General features: G+C 37.5%; 2 protein-coding genes across 8 annotated transcripts in view; both read left to right on the forward strand.

Annotated features, from left to right (window-relative positions):
- The window catches only part of PAXBP1 (PAX3 and PAX7 binding protein 1), a 32886-nt gene extending 24113 nt beyond the window's left edge, over positions 1 to 8773 (forward strand). Inside the window, exons 15-19 of the mRNA XM_008584084.1 lie at positions 153 to 229; positions 608 to 674; positions 4271 to 4417; positions 6193 to 6347; positions 7596 to 8773. Of these exons, the coding sequence (XP_008582306.1) occupies positions 153 to 229; positions 608 to 674; positions 4271 to 4417; positions 6193 to 6347; positions 7596 to 7713 (564 nt within the window). The 3' untranslated portion in view covers positions 7714 to 8773. The remainder of the gene's footprint in view (positions 1 to 152; positions 230 to 607; positions 675 to 4270; positions 4418 to 6192; positions 6348 to 7595) is intronic.
- A 7169-nt stretch (positions 8774 to 15942) lies between these two features.
- The window catches only part of SYNJ1 (synaptojanin 1), an 89650-nt gene continuing 84625 nt past the window's right edge, over positions 15943 to 20967 (forward strand). For 4 of the 7 annotated variants that reach the window (XM_008584085.1, XM_008584088.1, XM_008584091.1 and 1 more), the window contains exon 1: positions 15959 to 16082. In XM_008584085.1, the coding sequence (XP_008582307.1) occupies positions 15959 to 16082 (124 nt within the window). Of the gene's footprint in view, positions 16083 to 20967 lie in introns of all 7 variants that reach the window. The other 3 variants (XM_008584090.1, XM_008584086.1, XM_008584092.1) reach the window with 1 other exon arrangement.

Consider the following 20967-nt stretch of genomic DNA (forward strand, 5'->3'; position numbering starts at 1 on the left):
ATTAATGGCCTGCGGGCCTTCAGTGAGGAAAATATAAAATTTGAGAAGTTGGTTCACTCAAAATTCAGTACTCAGTTATGTGATTTGGAATATGGCTTATTGTTATTATCATAGCTCTTATTAAAATATGTGATCTACTTTTAACTCCTTAGATATACCTAAAGGCACTTTTATTGAGAATGAGAAGAACTTTAGATGATGATGTATTCATGCCCTTATATCCCAAAAAGTAAGTGCCTCTTAATGACATAATAATTCTCCATTAAGAGAAGGTTTTTAAAATTCTGGAAAACTGAAGTTAGCTTGAAATATAAACTATACCTATACTGGTGAAAATCAGTATCGATATAGACTACGTTGGTGGGGAGATTGTTCTCTTAAGCAGAATAAAGCAATTAATACTCTTTTTTCTCCCTTAGTATCTCAGAATAATTTTTGATTGCTTTTTAAATATAATATATTCCGGAATATAATTGTTTGAAAATTTGAAAGAGTACTTAATTCTTTAGTTTACTCGTTTTACTTGTAGAAATCTTTTTCTCTAGGTATCATATGACACCTACATATAAAATATTTGACTATGGTGTGTTTCTCTTTTTTTACTTAGTGTCTTAGAAAATAAAAATTCTGGGCCTTATTTGTTTTTTCAACGACAGTTTTGGTCTTCGGTTAAGGTATGTGTCCACAGACTATCTAAAAGACTTCAGATTTTGTTTGATTTTTATATATTTTGAAAAGTATTTTAGTTTTTTATAAACTATATAGGCTTAGATCTATTTATAGATACAAAAATCTCCATTTTACAAACTAAATTTGTTCCAAAACTTTATTCAGGTTGGTGTTTTGACAGGAGAAAGTGAATTCCGAGTTTCAAATAAAGGTCCAAGCTACCCAACAAAATGTCAGACTAAGCCACAGTTACTTTATTCAGCAAATAGAGCACCAGATACTCTTCTAAGTTTGGGGATATAGCACTGAATAAGATAGAAGTAGAGGCTTCATGAAGTTTACAGTCCAACATAATTAACAGCGAACAAGTAATCACAGGTGTGATGAGTTATAAAAGGGGAAATTTAAGGTAATGTGGGAGCATGTGATGAGGTGCACAGAGACCTTGACTAGCCAGTCACAGAAGATCTTCAAGTGATATTTAGGTAATTAGACCTGAAGAATAAATAGGAATTGGTCCTGAGGTGAAGAGGAGCAGGCTGTGCTAGAGCAACTGAGAAAAGCACAGGATGGCTAGAGTTAGGGAAGAGGTAAGGAGCACAGATGATACAGGATCTAGTAGGCCATGTAATAAGACTTTGGTCTTTATCCTAAAAGTTGTAAGAATCCGTGGAAGGATTTTCTTTTCCCATTCTTTAAAATTGGGATATAATTTATGCACAGTAAAATTCACTCTTTTTAAAAAGTGTATAGTTCTGTGAGTTCTGATGAACGACTACAGTCATGTCATCACTACCAAAATCAAGATGTGTAACACTTCCATTGTCCCCCAAGTTCCCCATGTCCCTTTGTAGTCAGACCTACCCCTAATACATGTCCACCTTCCTATCTGTTTATGTGCTGTAGTCTTCTTTGCAAGGATTTGTTATGAGTGGAATTATGTAGTAGGGAGCCTTTTGAGTCTGGCTTCTTTCACTTAACGTAACGTGTTTGAGATGCAACCTGTTGTGTGTTATCATAGTTTGTTCCTTTTTATAGCTGAATAATATTCTGTAAAGGTGGATGTTGTTTTTTGTGATTTTTTTATTCATTCCCTACTTGAGGGGCATTTGGATTGTTCCCAATTTGGGCTAGTTATGAATAAAGCTGCTGTAAAGGCTTTCTGAGTACATACATTTTCATTTCACTTTGGTAAAACAACCAGGCAAAGCTGTTTTCCAACATGACTGCACCATTTTGCATTCTTAGCAGCAGCGTATTAGTGTCCTAGTTATTTCTCACTTTCACCACACTTGGTAGTGTCAGTGTTTTAAGTCATTCCACTAAGCGTGTAATGGTTTCTCATTGTGGTTTTAATATGCATTTTCGTAATGACTATTGATCATGTTTTCATGTGTTTATTTGCCATCTTTATGTCTTCTTTAGTAAAGTGTCTGTTCAAATCTTTTGCTCATGTTTTAAGTTGGGGTGTTTTCTTATTGGGCTTTGAGTTCTATATCCTGGAGAGAAGTTCTTTATCAGATAAATGATTTGCAAAGAGTTTTTTTCAGTCTGTGGCTTGTCTTTTCATTCTCTTAGCAGTCTTCCATGTGCAGAAATTCTTTTTTTTTTTTTTTTTGGCATCGCCTGTACAGGGATCAAACCCTGGACCTTGGTGTTGTCAGCACCAACTGGTTAGCTCTAACCAGCTGAGCTAACTGGCCTAGAAGTTCTTAATTTTGATGAAGTCCCAATTTATCACTTTTTCCTATTATAGATCATGAATTAGATGTCCTGTCTAACAAATCTTGCCCAAAACAGGGCTACAAAGTTTTTCTCCTGTCCTTTCTTCTAGAAGTTTCATAGTTTTAGGTTCTACATTTAAGTCTATGATCGGTTTCCAATTAATTTTTGTTACACGGTGTGAGGCCTGGATTAAGATTTATTTGTTCCAGCGCTGTTATATTGAAAAGACTATCCTTTCTCCATTGAATTGCTTTTGCACCTTTGTTGAAAATCAGTCGACCATGTATGTGTGGGTCATGGGAGGGTTTTTAGCAGGGAAGTGAGATGAACAAATTGCCATTTTTAAGATCATTTTGTCTGTTGAGTGGAGATAATGGACTGAAATAGGTAAGGATAAGTAATAATGAAAATAGGAACTGGTATTTACTGTGTGCCAAGCACTGTGCCACACACTTTTTATAGATTATCTTGTTGAGTCCTCAGAATGGCTCTGTAAGGTTGACACTATTATCTTCACTATTATCCTCACTGTAGTGATGGGACAGTGAGGTACAGAATAACCTGCCTGGGGTCATTCTGTTGGTCATGGTAGAGATGAGAATTTAACACAGGCCAGTCTAACTCTTGAGCACCTTCTCTCAACCGGGAAGATTAAGTAAAGAGTCACTCTAATACTTTTCTGTAGGTTTATTTCTCTTATGGAGCCCTGCTTGAGGAAGGCTGGCTAGTCCAGAGCTCTTGCTCATAGTCCCTGGAGTAATTGCAGGGTCCAGAAAGAGATGCTGATGGCTCAGATTAGGGAGGTGGCAGCAGGAACTGAGAGAAATGGACAAGTTGGATGAGGCGGAATCAAACAACTTGAAGGAGAGGCCAAGAATGACATCCAGACTTCTGACCTGAGCAATTGGTTGGATAGTGTTACTATGTACTGAGTTGAGAAATAACTGGGCAAGTAGAAATTTTTATGGTGGCATGGGTTGGGGCTTTCATTTTATGATAATGGCCTTTATTTTATATTGGGCTTGAATAGCTTGAGATGTCCGAGTGATACAGCTCAGTCTGGGTTTGTGAGACCTGGTAGCCATGCAGTGCTATAGTCAGAAAGAGAATCTCCCATTTTGTGGGGGGGGATCATGGGACTTAGACTAGGCATAATTTTGAAAGAAGGACACTGACCTAAGAATCAGCACCATCACAGAGTACTTTCTGTGATGATGGAAATGTTTTATATCTATGCTGACCAGTACTGTAGCCACTAGCTACACGTGGCTATTTAAATTTTAATTAGTTACAATTTAAAATTCAAATCCTCAGCCATTATAGAAAATATTGGGAACCTTTTAAAGTTCTTATACTTTGGCAAGACATTGTCCACTGTATTTCCTAAGGTATTTAACTTTTTAACTGTATTCTGTTGCTTATAACAAAGTGCCTGGAACTGTGTGATTTGTAAGAAAATGAAATTTAATGCTTATAGTTTCTGAAGCTGAGAAGTACAAAGTCCAGAGAAACAAATCCAATGAGGGTCTTCTTTGGTGGTGGCTTTTCAGCAATGCATAGGTCTCCCGTGGAAGAAAATGGAGGAGCAGAGAGAGAGACTCTCACATACTCTCCTTTTAAAGCTCTCAGAGCCATGCCCCTGACCGCCATTATTAATCCATTCACTATGGCATGGTCCTACAATCTAATCACCTCTTCAAGGCCCACCTTTCAATTACCGTCATAGGATTTCTCACCCTCTTAACAGTCACAGTGGGGATCAAGCTACTAATACATAAAACTTGGAGGACGCAATCTATATCAGTAACTGTTTACTTTGTACCTAATTTAATTGCTTAACATTGCCTCGCAATAATTTTTTTTTTCTTCTTTCTAGCTCTTAGGGAATTTTCTTCAGTGGTATGGCATTTTCTCAAATAAAACTCTTCAGGAGTTATCAATAGATGGCTTATTAAATAGATACATTCTCATGGCTTTTCAGAATTCAGAATATGGAGATGACAGCATCAAAAAAGCCCAAAACGTGAGTTAAATAACATATAGTATAGTTTTTAAAGCCCCTAAGTTAAAATGAATTAAATTAATTAATCAGTCTTTGTTTGAAAAGGATTTGAGAATTTTATGAAACCGCCTTTGATTATTGGACTTGGTATAAGGTTGACAATTATTTTACCTAACCACATAGTTACAAATCCCCATTTTTTTTTTTTTTACATAAAAATGTATACTGTTATATATATATATCCATATCAGTATTTTTATAGGTATTAGTAAAAGTGTTTATTTAGGAATAATTTTTTAACAGTTGAATGAATGCTATTTTGAGTTTTACTAAATAAATTTTTTTCTCTCATTTAAGAAAATAATATTGTCTTGTGTTCTAGTTGATATGCATGAGGTATATAAGTTGATCTTTTTAAAGAATATTTTTTAAACAATCACAAAATTAATGAAAATTTGCAAGTAACAATACAAAGTATTTTTTCCCTGAACCATGTCAGAGTAAGTCTGACACAATGCCTCACCATGCTCAAATACTTTTGTATGTATTTCGTACAAACATGGATATTCATCTAGATGATCACAATAAACCATCAACATCAGGAAATTAACATTGATACATGTTACTGTCACCTAAAACTTAAACTACCCCCCCCCAACATGCACGTTTTTTCAGTTTTCTCAATAATATCTTTCATCGGTAAAAAGAAATTCATGTCTTTTTAGTCTTCTTTAATCTAGACGAGTTCTTCAGTCTTTCCTTGACCTTTATAACCTGAACACTTTTGAAAATGATAGGCCAGTTATTTTGTTAGAATTTCCATCAATTTGGGTTTGTCTGATATTTTCTCATGATTAGATTCAGGTTTTGCATCTTCAGCAGGAATTGTCTCAGATTTCCTGCATGGGAGTCTCTTAAAGTAGACTTCTGTGATTTTATGACATGTCCCCTCATTTGGGAGGATTACTTTCTTGCTTTCTAGCATGAGATGTTTCAGCTCATCTCCTTGCTCTGTCCCAGCCCTGGAATCAAGGATCACTGGGTTCTTTTAGTGGTGAGCCTTTTCTACCTATTTGTACTCTGACTCTCCGTACCAGGCTGCCCTTTTCCATAAGAGAACCAGCCTCATCTTGCTTGAGTTTTGGCCCTCCGTGACAGGCTGCCATCATGCCCCGTTCTTCCTGCTTGGGCTCCTGCCTGGGCTGCATGCATCTCTGGTATGGATGCTCTTAACCTGACTCTGGGCCCCCGCTGTTGCCACTACCAGGTGGATGCCTGCTCACTGAATTGTTCAGGAAGGGGGGTCTGATTTCATATTTGTACTACACGTTTTTACATCAAAAGCTACGGATAAAGAACTCAGTTTATTTAGGGTATCCTGGAAGATTGGAAAATGAAGCAAGTGGTTATCAATTTATGTTCCTAATTTACTTAAATACCGGACAAATTATCTATTGCTTTGAGTGCCTGACCCACTGGTTGGACTAAAACTTCAGGTATATTGGTATAGTTAATGTGGGAAGTGGGGCTTAAAAGAATATTCCTTCAGAGTAATTAGTTGTTATAGCCCAGTAACAAGTCTTCTAGTTAAATACTTTATACCTATTACCTAGACTGAGCTTTTAGATACTTTTTTGTTTGTTTTTTTAAGGCTGGTAAGTGAAGCAGTGGGAGTGGAGAAGGAACAAAGAAATCTGTAATTGGTTGTGATCAATTAGTTGTAAACACCACTGTACTCAGACCGGCCAGATACCTTCATTTATCCTGTTTTAACTATTTTATGTCTTTCTCCATAGGTAATTAATTGTTTCCCCAAACAGTGGTTCATGAATTTGAAAGGAGAAAGAACTATTTCTCAATTAGAAAACTTTTGTCGATACCTTGTACACTTAGCAGATACAATTTACAGAAACAGCATTGGATGCTCTGATGTGGAAAAAAGAAATGCAAGGTAATTTTTTGTAATTAATGAAATTAATCTAGAGTTTCTTTAGTTGTCAGATTCTTTAGTTGTCAGTATTGTTAAAACGTTTTAAGTAGAGACATGTTTATATTTTACTTTAAGTTGTACATTCATTTAGTATTGTAAACTACCAAGAATACATGGGTGATTTTGGTTTATATTTTAGTTTTATTCTTAGTGTGTGTCATTTTGGTGTTGTGTTATTTTTTGGTACTAATATTTTTTCTCCGTGTGTTTTTTTTACTAGATAAATCCTATCACTTTTTAAACTTTTATTTATATATATTTAACAGTGTTTTTGCTTGAGAGTTGAATACCAACAAATAGTGTTTACTTTTCTACAGAGAAGAACTTCAGTCTCCATTTAAGCACCTGCTCTTTGCTTTGCACATAAAGTAGGTTTCACTTGTGCTGCAAAGTTTTACAGATTATAATCCTTCCCTAAAAGGTGTTTACTACAATTTCATGGAGGAGATAAGATAATTAGTAGTGTTGCATTGTGTGCTTTCTCACAAGTGGTTCCAACTAAATGTTAAAACTGTCATTTAACGTGTGGTTCCTGGACCAGCAGCATCAGCATCTTCTGGGCGCTTGTTAGAAATGCAAATTCTCAGGCCCCAGTCAAGGCCTTACTGAATCAGAACTCTAGGAGTGGGGCCAGGTGATCTGTTTAGATATTTCTGATGTGTGTTCAGATTTGAGGATTACTTCATAATATGAAGGCAGAATGACTTCTAGCTGGATAAAGAAAGCCAGATTATGCTTTATTTAATGAATTTTGGAGGAGTGGAAATTAGGCTGGATCTTGATGGATCGATGATGAAGACATGAATATAATTTGTTTGTATGTTGTAGGTATAGTCCAAAAGAGCAGAGAGGGACTCATTTGGGAAGGAATGGGAGAGAGAGAGGGCTCTGAAGTATTTGAAAACAGCTTGCTTTCTTTTCTTCCTAGATATTAATGAAAATCATTGATCTAAATGATATTTTTTGTTTTAAAATGGGCCCCCTGTCTCTGGGCTAGTCATTTAAACATATACGATTTTTGTTGTATATGGATAAATATCAATTTTTTTTACATGCTGTAGCTTGCATATCTCTATTTGTTTCCCTTCTTTAGAAATGTGTGCTCAGAAAAATTGATTGCCAAATCTCTAAAATGGTCATAAAGTCAGTAACAAATTTTCCCTTAACTGTACTAATTAATAAGATGCTGCTACATTTTTTCTTTTTTAGGGAAAATATAAAACAGATAGTAAAACTCCTTGCAAGTGTTCGAGCTTTGGATCATGCTGTGTCTGTTGCAAGTGACCACAATGTGAAAGAATTTAAGTCTTTGATTGAAGGAAAATAGATCTATGAGACTGAAAAGCCTATTTGCTTTAGTACCATTCCCAGTGTATAAATTTTGTATATATGTAAAGTTTCTTAAACTGTAAAATATTGATTCTTGTTTTAATACAAAAAACATTATATTCAATACTATGTCCTTAAATGCGATTTCTTCAGAATGAAAGGAATTCAGATTATTTCTAGGAGTCTATGAATGTTTTCCTTACTGCCTGTCATACTTTGTTTACAGAAGTATTTTATAAGGTCATTCAAATTAATCCTCTCAGTTAATTGTCCTCTGTAAACGATGTGTGCAGTGTAAATTGTGTAATTATGCACATATATATATATATTTATACCACCATGGACTTACTTTCACACTGGAATTATTTGTGATGTTTTTCTACAGAGGAAGCCTTTTAACAGCAGAAAATTATCCAGTAGCAAATTGTCTTAGGGAAATTACGACACTGTTGCAACAAAAGGGCTGGCAAGTGACTAAATGTCCATCATCTTTTGGTTAGCGTTGCTATCCCTGTAGCTGTGCTGCCTTAAAATTAAGAGTTGAGTTGTGGAATTAGTCATTGAGTAAATGGTGAACTTTCTTTCTTGAATCAGCATTTCAGTCAAATGTGGGTTTGATGTGAACTCTAAATAATACATGCAACATAGTTTCAAATGGAAGATAGAAGTTTAGTTTTTGAAAATAATAAACCCACAAACTAACTGCATAGTTTTGGGCTGATTGTCCTGTCTCATTCATGGTTTTACTCCCTGCCCAGCTTACAGATAACATGAATTTGAATTTTAGTTGTCTCTCATTATATTTAAAATCCCACGTGTGTGAGCTATATATGCAATAAAAATATGCCTTGCTAATCAGCCACACCCAGGCAATTTAATATCCATGGTCTTCTATAATGTTTATACCATGTTGTAAATATTTGGAGAACTTGTTTTAAAGTTTATGCTTTCTGATTCTGTGATTTTCAAGAGGAACTTTTTGGAAATTAAGGACTATTGTTTGATAATTATACATGTAATTAAGCTTTAGCCAAGCATTAAATTAATTTTTAAATATATTCTTTGTTGTAGTCGGTGACTAATTTTAGAGCATTTCAAATGACACTAGTATAGTGAGACTATTAGCAGATACATGTGTACCCTTAGTCAAATCAAATAATATTTAGAATAGTTATGTACTCTGGTCTGTCAATTTTATCTTTATTGTAGGAACATTGCTTATCTTCCTACAGGTTCATTCTTGATGAATTTTTTGTTGCACCTTAGTGGCCTACTAAATAGAATTAAAATCAGAACGCTTATTCTCAACTTCAGTGGAATAAAACATAAACATGCATATTTTGGTCCTTAAACTGTGTTTTCAAGCCCATTAGATTGATTACTCTTCCTACATCTGCTCTTAAGAACTCTTACAGTAAATTCTGAGACTTTTTATCCTGTGAAATTCATCAGGCTACTTGGGTTTCAGGAATGAGTTTGAACACCACACTGGGACTTTGATTTAAGGTGAATTTAGTATAGTACTGTGCAATAAAACAAGTGGTTTTCATATCTCAACTAGAAAATCTTCATTCCTGAAATAGCCAATGGACATTATTTCTTATGAGGAGAATTCTCAAAAGGTAAATTCAGAGGATGACATTTTAATAAAGCTCAAGTTTTATCTTTTCAATTTTTTTCTTTTGGAGCAGTCCTTTGAATTAACTCTAAAACAGGTGAGAAAGGTTTTTGAAAAGGAAAGTTATTTTATTGAAACAATATAAAGCACAGTCATAAAGAGTGACTAGTATTAGTACTATTGTAGCCAGTGATGTTGGTTCCTCACCCATATTCCCGTTTCTGCCACTGTTGTCCTAATACAAGCACCTGCCCCTCTGCCTGAAGGCTTTTCTCTTGACCTTGAGGTACTGTCCTTGGAAGCAGTACTCAGCCAAAGAAGGAAAGGAATTAGAGGATAATAAATGCTCCAGTGTGTCAGTCTGGGTCCTATGGGGAGCAGATGGCATTAGATGTATAAGAGATTTATTGAGGAAAACATCCATACAGGAAAATGGAGAGGTAGCTGGAGGAGGATGGGAGAGCTGGCAGACTATGAGGCAAGCAGGTCTGACCTGTGTGAAGAAGAGAGCAACAGAATGGAGGTCTTAGATACTGGTGCAGTTCTAAGAAAGTCTCAGCAAGGCTGAGAGGCAATTCTCAACCCAGAGTCACTCCAGATGAGTACCATGTCTCCAGGAGTGACCAGCCTTTGCATCTCTGCCAAGTGACTGGCAGAGCATGACCTTAAATCATGCTCTCTGGTGGACAGCATGGCTGGTACAACCAGGGTTTCCTAGTAGTAGGAGATGAGAGGCACCATTTTATAGCCACCACACCCATTTGCTGATCGCTCAGGTAGGAAAACAGGTGTGGTCTACCTGTCTAGCAGAGGTCTTAAGATGATTTTAGCCATAGTTTCCTGCAGTGCTTACCCGAACCCAGAACTGGCCAAAAATTGTACCAGTCATACAGCATGTATCTACCTTATGAGAAAATACAAAATGTAGAATTTCCTAATTTTGTTTTAAGTCAGGTTTATTGGGGTATAATTTATAAACAGCAAAGTTATCCTCTTGAAGTGCGTACAGTTCAGTGAAGTTTTTTTTGTTTTGTTTTGTTTTTGGTGGTTTTTTGGTAGCTGTAGTGAGTTTTGATAAATACTTAATTCTGTTTTAAATGCTAATTTCCCTTGAAGTCATGAAATCCTTATAAGAGTGGTCAAATGTCCAGGGTTTGATCCCTGTACTGGCCAACCACCCCCCGCCAAAAAAAATTTTTTTTAAATAAAAACAGTCAAATGTTATGGAGCTGCAATATACAATTTGAAAATGTAAGTTGCTACATTGTTGTTCTTTATGGTTACAAGGGCTCTTCTCATGGTAATATCCATATAATAAAGGGAGTGTTGCCACTCACTGATTATGATAAAGAACATTTGGTCTGTGTAAAGTAAGTGGAAATGAGAACAATTAAACACGAGGACATTTACATATAGTGACTACAATGAAATATTTCTGAATGTTTGGGAGGTCTTATTCCTCAGTAAGTCTATCATTGTCCAAAACTGCCCTCCAGAACTGAAACTGATAGTAGGTTCACAACTGCTGAGAGAGGCTTCAGACCTCCCAGCAAAGGTAAGCAGGATAAATATTGTTATATGGGATTGGTCTGTGTACAACATAGACTGGCCCCTGGCCTGCTTTTGGACTCACAGGCCCCAGTAATTTATATTGGCTTCCCCCCAACACTGTCATTCCTAACTTCAGCAGAGGCTTGCTTACAGGTTAGAATCATCCAGTACAATGAAAATACCTAGCACACTAATTCTTTGGTTCAAAAAAAACTTGAGGAAAATGTACATTATATCCCATGTTTAATGATTCAGAATACATGGCAATTGATAAAAGGCTTGACAAATCCTGCAGAAACCATTTTAGGATACTTTGCAAAATAACTTTGACCATGAAAGCTTACCTTTTACATTTAACCTTAGAGAAATTCCAGAGACCCCTGCTGCTTTGGGACCCAGAGCCAGCATGGAGAGTGAACATCTTACAGCTACAATGTAAGGCTGAACCCTGTTTATGGCTCTGGTACTTTGATTTCCATGAGAATCCTGTGTGTCATTAAAATAAGCCCCTTTCACATGAGCTCTCTTGAGTTGGTCTCTTGCTCCACATGAAAACACTCCATTTTTTGTCTCACATGAGTTCCCTGTTGCTCCAGTGGCAGTTTCCTACTTACAGTATGTGGAGTGATTTTTCAATCCGAATTTTTTTGTTTGATTTTATTCTCACAATGATTCTGCTCTCAGGCTTACTAGATTCTCTATTGATAAGATTTCTATTTTTCCAGTTTAAAATCTTATCCTTCACAGGGTACCATGAACTTATTTAAAGAAAATAACTGATATTATTTGAAACTTACATTGCCTTTCAAGACCATTGTTTTTTCTTTAACAAGGATCCATTCCTTTCTATATACTAATAGATCTCTGCAGATCCTGATATATCTAGCCTATGTGACCTGAAAAGAAGCTGTTAAAGGTAACTGGATCAGACCTACTATTTCGCAGACTTGCCACATGTTTTCTGGCATTTTTAATAAGAAAAGCCAAGCTATAAAGAAAAGTAGGCCCTACTACTAATTCACATGGTAAACACCTGTCAAAATTCATAGTTTTGTACAGGTGGTATAGGTTTTTTTTTTTTTTTTAAATGTCATTGTTTGGGATAATCATTAATCATCTCTAAATAAATCTCTGCTATGGTTTACCTGAGACATACTATTAGGTTGGGCCATATATGTCACTATGTGAGCATTTTTTACCTATAGAAATGTCAATTCATGTTTCAACCTGATACAGAGTTGCCCATAGGAGAAATAGTTCACAAATCAACATCTAAAAATCAGGGTTTTTTGCCCATAATTCATTCTATTGAAGCTGAATTCTGAAACACCTATCTTGGGCTGTTTTACTGATCTCAGTTTCCCTTGATGGAAAGTCATATAAGCCTTGTATTAGTTTCCTGTGGCTCCTATAACAACTTACCACAAATTATGTGTATTAAAACAAAAGAAATTTATCTTCACAATTCTCAAAGCCAGAAGTTGGAAATTGAGGTGTCAGTGAGCAGCTCTAGGTTCAAATCCTTCCTCTCTTCTTCCAGCTTCTGGTGGCTGCTGATATTACTTGGCTTGTGGCCACATCGCTCCAGTCTCTGCTTCTGTCTTCACATCACCTTCTCTCTCTTTTTTGTGTGTGTGTGTGTGTGTGTGTGTGTGTGTGTGTGTGTGTCTCATTTCCCTCTGCCTCTCTTTTATAAGGATACTAATGATTGCATTTAGGGACCGACCACCGGGATAATTCAAAATAATCTCAAGGTCCTTAATCATATCTGCAAAGAGTTTTTTTCTACTTAAATTAACATTCACAAGTTCAAGGGATTAGGATGTGAATCTTTTTGGAGTAGTATTTTTTAGCCTACCACAGGCCTCTCATTGCTCAGTTTCAAGGGTCAAGAGGGTGTTGGCCTGTCTGTGCAGGCTCTTAGGATCTCATTAAAAAGTTTGTATATGCTACTTAATCTGTATTTTCAGTCAGCCCACCCCAAAGACACTTCAAGTTTGGTGAAAATTTGTTCAGCTATTTTTAAATGCGTATCAAACAAAAGTAGAAGAGGGACAAGAAAAAAAAAGGAATAACATTTTTAAAACTCCACTAATGAAATCATCTTATGTTTTTTGAACCCAGTTGGCAAAAGCTATTTGTCATTCAGTGACATAGTTGTCTAAACGATGACTAAAATGATCTGTTTTGAAAGAATTTGGAAAAGCTGCGGACTTCTAACAACTCTAGGAGTAAGAGTCCTGCTACCTCTTCCCTCGCACCCCTTCCCCGGGTTTAATTTGAAGAAAGAAGCAGTAATCCTGATACAGAACCCAGAAATGTTGACCTCAACCTCCTTAGTCCAAAATTAAAAGGAACCAGGAATACGCAAAACACCTGCTTCAGGCATGGTTGATGGATTTGGGGGTAAGCAAGTTTAGTGTCAGATCCCAACTCCACTTGAAACTGAGTGATTTCAGCTGTCCTAAAAGGTACCTCCTAAGTAATGCATACAATAACATCAACATCTCTCCTAGAGCCATTACCTTCCTCTCTCCACCCCCACACCTGGTGCATATCAGGGTTATAGAGGCATTATACCTGAAAAAGCAAATAAGAAAAATTTTATTCTCACCCATTCCCATTTTCTTTGTCAAATGCAATCCTCAACAGAAATGGACTCTTCTGGAAAGAAAAATAAGTAACTACAGGCCAGTAGATTATTTTAATATTGGTTTAAATTTGAGGCTACTGTTGGTTACCACTGCAAAGAGCAAAAGTTTTTCTGAGACAGTACTAAATGAGAAAGAAATTCCCTCCAGTTCTCAGAACTAAATCCAAGTATCTTCACATTTCTTCTTCTTGATTTAGAAGAGCTTCTTGTCTAATGAATTGTAGCTACTCTGGTGTCCCGAAACCAGGGTGGATTCAGCTTCTCTAAAATGGATGAAAAACTGTTAAATCAAGTCACATAACAAGGCCTGGAAGGGGAAATGATTTTATGCAACATGTTAAATTTAAATTCTGCTTTTGCTGTTAAAAGCGAGAAAGGGAAGAAGTAAAGAAAAAGCAAAGGCAAGTGGAAACAGTTTCTTGGCACGTTGGGTTCTTCAATTCCTTTCAATTCCTTTTTCAATTTCTTTCGACTTCATCCTCATATTTAGGCCTATTAAATGGAAACACAGTGAAGAAGTCTGTGAGACACACTGATATTAGCCAGGAAGCATGCTTTGTTGAAAAATGAGGATGAAATGAAAGAGTCAGATGCCTTTAGTTACTAAATTCCACGGTTGGCAAAAGCCATCCGTCATCCAGTGGCAACCACAGTTGCCTCGGCCTCAGTACAAACATGTTTTATTTGACTCAGCCTTTAGACCCGGGTTTGTGACTCCCCCTCGCCATAGAATTTGCAGCTGAGCACTCTTTTCTATAGTTCTTCTGAGAGGTCCAGAACACACAAGAAAAGGGAGCGAACAGAATTGTTCCAAAGCAAGCATTAGTTTTTCTTCCTGCTACCTACGCAGACGCTTAGAATAAGAATTCGGCGCTGTTCGCTGAGAGACACCATGGACAGCTCTTCAGGCACCACCTGGTTGGCCCGGCATGCTGACTGTCCCTCCCTCTCCCCCTCGCCCATCAGGCCGGCGAAGGCGGCTGGGGGTGGTCCTGACGCCCAGCCTGGACACGTATCAATACCCAGCCCCCAAAGCTTTTCCCCAGTCCCTCCCCGGCGCCCAAGGGGAGGGTTGGTGAGCTCTGAAGAGCCCACGCGAGGGGGCCACGGAGGCCGGATCCTCCCTTTCCCGGCAGCCCCAGCGGTAGGACCAGCAGCTGCGGCCTGGGGGACACGCCGCCCGAGGCGAAGGTCGCTGCAGGTGGAGGCGGTGGCTGCCCGCTTGGGGCCTGCCCCCTAGGGCTGCCCGGAGTGGGCGGGGCCTCCCTCCTGACGCCCCGCCCGTTCCCTCGCCCGGGGCGGGTCTTCCGCCCCTGGCCGCGGCGCAATGCGGAAGAGATGGGCCTGCTGGAGCGGAAGTGACGCTTCCGGCGCCTGTAGCGGCGGCGGCTCCGGGAGAAGGAGGAGGAGGAGCCGGAGGAAGAGGTGAGCAAGCCGGCGGGGGGCGGGGAACGGCCGCGGCCAGACCCACCGGCAATCGGGCGGGCGGACGCTTCCTGAAGCAGTCTCGGCCGCCGCAGCCGGAGCGGTGAGGGGCGACCGTAGGCAGCCCGGGTGCGGAAGGGCGGGCGGGGTGGTACGGAGACCAGGGGTTGTGCGGGGCGTTGCGTCGGGCCGGGGGCTGTGGTGACAGCTGTTGTCAGCCTGCCCGCAGGAAAGGAACCGAGTCGGTCTGGGCGCCGGGACATCTCTTCTAGCTTATAACGGAGGGATTGGGCTGCTCGGAGCCTCCGTCCCCAGGGGAAGGAGCCGCTTCCCGGAGGTCGGCTGCTCGGGACCCCCGAGGAACCCCAGTCGGGTCCGTGCCCTGAGTCGTGACTCTTCCCGGGTGGCCATTCACATTTACGGGCTCCGCCTGGCCCCAGCTGAGGCGGTAACCTGTGCCGCTCCCCTTGCCCTTCGCCGCCGCCCGCCGGAGAGCTGCCGTGTGGGATAATCCTTTCCCTCCTCCCGCCCCCTAAGGAGCTTTGAGCTGCTTAACCTTCCTTCCCACCTCCTCTCCTTTCCCCGCAAAGGAAGAGCTTGAAGTTTCCGAATCGGCTCCCTTTCAACGTAGTGCCAAATCTTGAAGCAGGAAGCTGATATACAACTCTGAACGAAATTTTTTCCGTTCGATAAATGTCAATTAAACGGGAAACTCATCTTAACCAAACCGTTCACGGAGTTACACTGCTAAAATCTTGCCTCCGTCATGAGAATTGGTAGCTTTTCCTCTTGCTTTTTGGTAAAATTCAGTGACGACTCATTTTTTGGAATAAACCATTCTCCCCCTGAGCTCCCTTTTTTCCACTCTCCCTCCACCCCCCATCAAAACCTGGCAGGGAGGGACTTCTGGATGCTTTGCAGTCCTTGCTGCAGAAGGAAACATCAGCTTCATTTGCTTTGCTTGCTTTTCACAGGACTGCCTCTGAAGAAAGGAGAATGGCGTTCAGCAAAGGGTTTCGGATCTATCACAAATTGGATCCCCCACCTTTCAGCCTCATAGTGGAAACTAGGCATAAGGAAGAATGTCTGATGTTCGAGTCTGGGGCTGTAGCCGTGCTCTGTAAGTCATTTGTTACAGCCCACCTGGTCATGGTCTGTTTTGATTTGAAATAATTCAGATTCGACCACTTCTTAGAAAAGATTCTGACAGCCCTCTCACTGTATTTCGTGTAGCAGATCATGCTTTATAATCAAACCTTATAATCAAACCTTATGTTCCTGTAAACTTTTTGTGAACAGGTTTTTGTTGGGGTGTGCAGGGAGCTGCAGGTTTTGGTTACCGGATTTCGTTTGCTTCCTTGGGTTCTTCTGCTGCTTCTAAAAGTAAATTTTTTTCCAAAGAAATATTGCTTCAGTTTATAATATATCACATAAATCCATAAAATGCTTTGCTTGACATTTTTGCTGTAATGAACATAATTTCTTGTAGGTCAGTTATAATAGTGGATATTATCTAATATTGTCAAGCTGTCTTATGTTGAGGCCCTTATGTTGTCATTAAGAAAATTGTAAACAACTTCTACTATTACATGTAAGATATGTAATTGATTTTATATTAATTTAAAAATTATTTTGATAGTCTATTTTAAAGAAAAGGACTACTGCACCACAAGAAAATAGTAGGTTAGGAAGGTTTGTGTTATTTTGTGGGCAGATGAGTGAAATTAAACATAAAAAGATTAATTTGAGTATTTTTTCTTAATGTAAGATTTAGGCAGGTAACTCCAGTTTGAGGTTATTTCAAATGTGTTGTTGGTGTTTTTTAGAGGCTTTCCAGTGAAAACAGCTTGTTTTTTACTATGTTTTTGCTATGTTAGGATCAGTTTAGTTCATATTTTTATAAATTAAAAATAATGTTTAAAAGGCACACTTACAAACATAAGCCCTTAAATATTCTAAACTATTAAACTTTCTGCAAACTCAATAAGTGAAAAGTATAAGACCCCAATATTTGCATACAGAATATTAACTCAGTTAAAGTGTTAGCCTGACTAAAATAGTTTAATTTTATTCTGATGGGGAAAAGGGTAGTGACATAATGAAAAATCTTAAGCAAAGAACAGTATGTAAGAAATATATATATTTTTGGTACATATAATAACATGGTTTGAGTGAGAGAGAAGGGGCTGTATGTCTTCAAAGAAACAAGTATAAAAAATATTGGTTGGTTGTACTTAATCAGTGTGGACCTAATTTAAATAAAACAAAGTATACCTTGCTACAATATTTATTTGTGTGGCATACTTTTTCATACTACAAGTGTAATTCTTATACTGATGAATTCTTAATGAAAAATATCTGGGGGGAGAGGGAAGATTTGCTTTGTTATGTGAAACATTTTTCACCTGCTTGTATTTTTGGTGACGTTACCTGATTTACTAATCTTGTCAAAATTCTAAATGTTTCTTTAATTGTGGTTACTTGTAATTATAATGGGAAGTCAGATTTTCAGCTACAAAGTATATATCACCTATAATTTTTAGGTTTATTGCTGGACTTTACTGTAAGGTCAGGAAACTGAAGGATAAATCAGACTTCAAAAACCTCCAGCAACCATCTTTTATGCCAAATAATGTTTTTAAAAAACAAAAAACCCTAAAACATCCATTTTGGCATTAATATTTATTTTAAGGAAAAAATATTAAAATATTGTCTTGAGTGTTTATTGCTTACATTGGATTTAGTCTATGTAAGTAATTCTTTCCGGAGAAAGAAAGTTTGAATACTATTGCCTCTTTCTGTAAAGCTAGCATAAATGGATGTATAATCCCTTGGATATGTTACTATTTTTTCTACTATAAACTTTACAGTAATACTTAAAATATTAATATTTAAGAGCTAACAAACCTTTTTTACAAATAATTTGACCTATAAAATTAATATGTCATTCAGTTTGGAGTGATACCAAGGTATATATTATGCTATACAGTGTTCACTTTTAAATCCTTCGCAATTTTTAAATGTCTGTTGTATTCAGGGAGTGGTGCTTGGAAAATACATGTTTTCTTTATCTTTGGCAATCACAGCCCTTTGAATTTCAGTGCATCCTGTATACAAATCTACCAGAGGAATCTTCTGAAATCATTTTTGATATTAAACCAAAATATAACCCTGTTTTTTCACTAAGATTAAGTTCAAACTCCTCAACCTGTCAATCAAGACCTTCCATAATTTGGCCCCACCCTTTCTGTTCAGTGTTGGTCTCCTTTGTGGAGATTCTGGTGTTTCTTCAGTGCTTTCCCAAAGTATCATGCTTTTTTCCAGCCTTCATTATGCTGTTCCTTGTTATACTTTCTTCCTCCAATACTGCTACAGTGCTTTTCTCTACCTTTCTAATCCAAGCCTTTCAGTCCTAGTCAAGTCTTCCTTCCTGAGATTCTGCTCCACCCTTTCCAGCTCACTTTTGTCTCTTCCTTCCCCTCATTTCTGTCGAACTTTGCATCACAAGATGAACACTTATGTGCTAGTTTTGTTGTTCTCTAAATGCTTGTATGCAGGTGTTTTTCTTGAAAATAGATGGTGAAAGTGTACCAAAACTTCATGTACCAAAAGTTTATAATTTCAACAGTCTCTAGTTGACCTGGCTTTAAAGAGTAAAGTTTAAAAAATTAGACATTTTAGTTAACACGTAGTATTGAGGATTGTCAGTCTCTTAATTTTCTTGGCTTATGCCAGAAGTGCCATGAGATACCAAACATGAAGTCCTTTCATATTATTAGCATGTGCCAAAAAATAGGTTGCAAGTGAAAATACAATGAAAAAAGTCTTAGACTATGGATCCCCTTAGGAACTGAATGTCCACTAATCCAGCCTCAGGACCCTGTCTTTATATTGATAGAATTCTAAGCTTAAATCAGTCATGATGCTATGACTTAATCAATGGGCCAGTGGTTTTCAGTGTTGGCTCATTATAATCACATGGGGAGCTTTTACAACTTCTGGGCTCCAGCTGCCCAGAGATTCTGATTTAATTAGGCTGGGATGATCATTTCTGAGCAAAGGCCTTTCTATGATAGAATATGGGATCACTTTTTTGGCTTGCAGATTTTATCCAAAATAGCCATTTTTGCAGAATTTTAATGCTATTATTGTCTAGTATGGGACTGATAAGTAGTTTTATTGAAACCCTCAGGCTGCATAAGTGCTAATGCTCCCATAGCACTTTTAATATAGTGCTTTCATATCATATGGAATTGTGTTTAGGTTTCTGTGTCTGGATGGAGGAAAAGGCCTGTGTCTTAGTAATATATCCCTAGTGCTTAATACAGTGTTTTACTCATACTTAAAGAATAAGTGATTATTAAATGAATGATGTTGGGGGAAAGACTAACCTAAACTAGATTACAAAGTTGACAAATGTATGGTTATTATGTTTGAAAATATGGTATCTTTTTCTATAAAATTTACTTTCTATATTTTAAAGAATTACTGTTTGCCTGAACTGTTGCTATCAAAGACATACATTACACATAATTTAGATTTGTTACTGAAAATTTTACTGGAAATAAATGTTAACCATGTTATTAAGGTTTTTCTGATATGCCAATTAAAAATGTCTGTGGCGAATGTTATTTATTACTTCTATAAATGATATATTAACAGTTTGTTTTAAAATTATTTTTCTTTAAGTGGAAAATTATTTTATTATTGATTTCTTCTGTTGCATTTATTTTTCTTAAATAAAACCTACCTAAAACATTCTTATCCTTAGATAACAGTATGTTTTTTTTAGCAGTGTACCATTTTTAGTGTTACTCATGTTTGAAAATTATTAGTCTAGAAAATGTTCTGCTAAACTGACATTTGATGTCTGCAGAGCAGTGGTTCAGCGTAGCAGGTGGACTCTGACTGGTGTGCTTCATCTGGACTAGTGTAAGCAGCAAGTGTGATAGTCGGCAAGTTATAACAGTACATCTTTTTTCCTGGAAACAAATTTATTGAGAGATAAAAGATGACATCTCTTAGCTTTGTGTATTATTAAGTTTTCCTGGTCTTTCTACAGTTATGCACACAAAAGCCATCAGTCAGACATACGTGCATTAAATTCATAATCTCATTATTTTACAGCCCATCCTATGCTTCAGTAAAGTAAATAATTTACTTCATAAATGTATCCTAAATAGAAGATGAAGTAAAGAGAAGGTCAATACATGGGAAATGGAAGATGATTCTAAAAACTGAAGTTATGGTTCTCCTATTTGAGAGATGAGGATGTGAGATTGTGATGTAAATTCCTAACTCTTAAAATTAAAGCTTCTGCTCTTTTTGATATCACACACGAGTATGGTGGTAAGAATGAATTGCTTTTACTTGTTTAGTGGTAAGACTATTTTTAGCCTTTCCAAGTAGCATAATTTGAGTCAAATCAGGACTCAAATCATGCACTTAATAGACAGCAAGGCCGTATCACTTAACTCTGGACCTGGTTTTACCTCAGGTTGCCTGAGTTTCTTTGTCTACATAATATTTTCTTGTATCATGGAAATATGAGTCATAATGCTATAGGACAATATTCTGGAGATCTTTCTCAGAGAATATGAAGTATCCTGTCTTTTCTATGAAACTGCACAGTGTGAAGGAGTAATAATAATGAAATAATAGTTGCCTGTTACTGGAAGCTTACTTTGCCTGTCACAACATTGAGCCAGAGGTTTCTAAACTTCATTGTTTCATGAAAGCCTTAGGGTCTCATTAAGTTTTTCACAGCACCCCGAGACCACAAGCAATTCCTAATAGTTCTGTTTATTAAATAGTTAGGTCCAAACAATAAATAATTATGTGCTAACAATCTTAGTAGCTTTTTTTTTTTAAAAAAAGAATAAATTGAAAAGAATTTATTTCCTTCGTAAATAACCACAATTATTTACTGATGGGATGTGTGTGCCTGTTGAGTACCGGACTGCTTTTCAAACCTTGGAATCAGACTGAACACTGCCCCCTTATTT

This window comes from Galeopterus variegatus, unplaced genomic scaffold (genome assembly GCF_000696425.1).
Source record: "Galeopterus variegatus unplaced genomic scaffold, G_variegatus-3.0.2 Scaffold3144, whole genome shotgun sequence".
Lineage (NCBI taxonomy): Eukaryota > Metazoa > Chordata > Mammalia > Dermoptera > Cynocephalidae > Galeopterus > Galeopterus variegatus.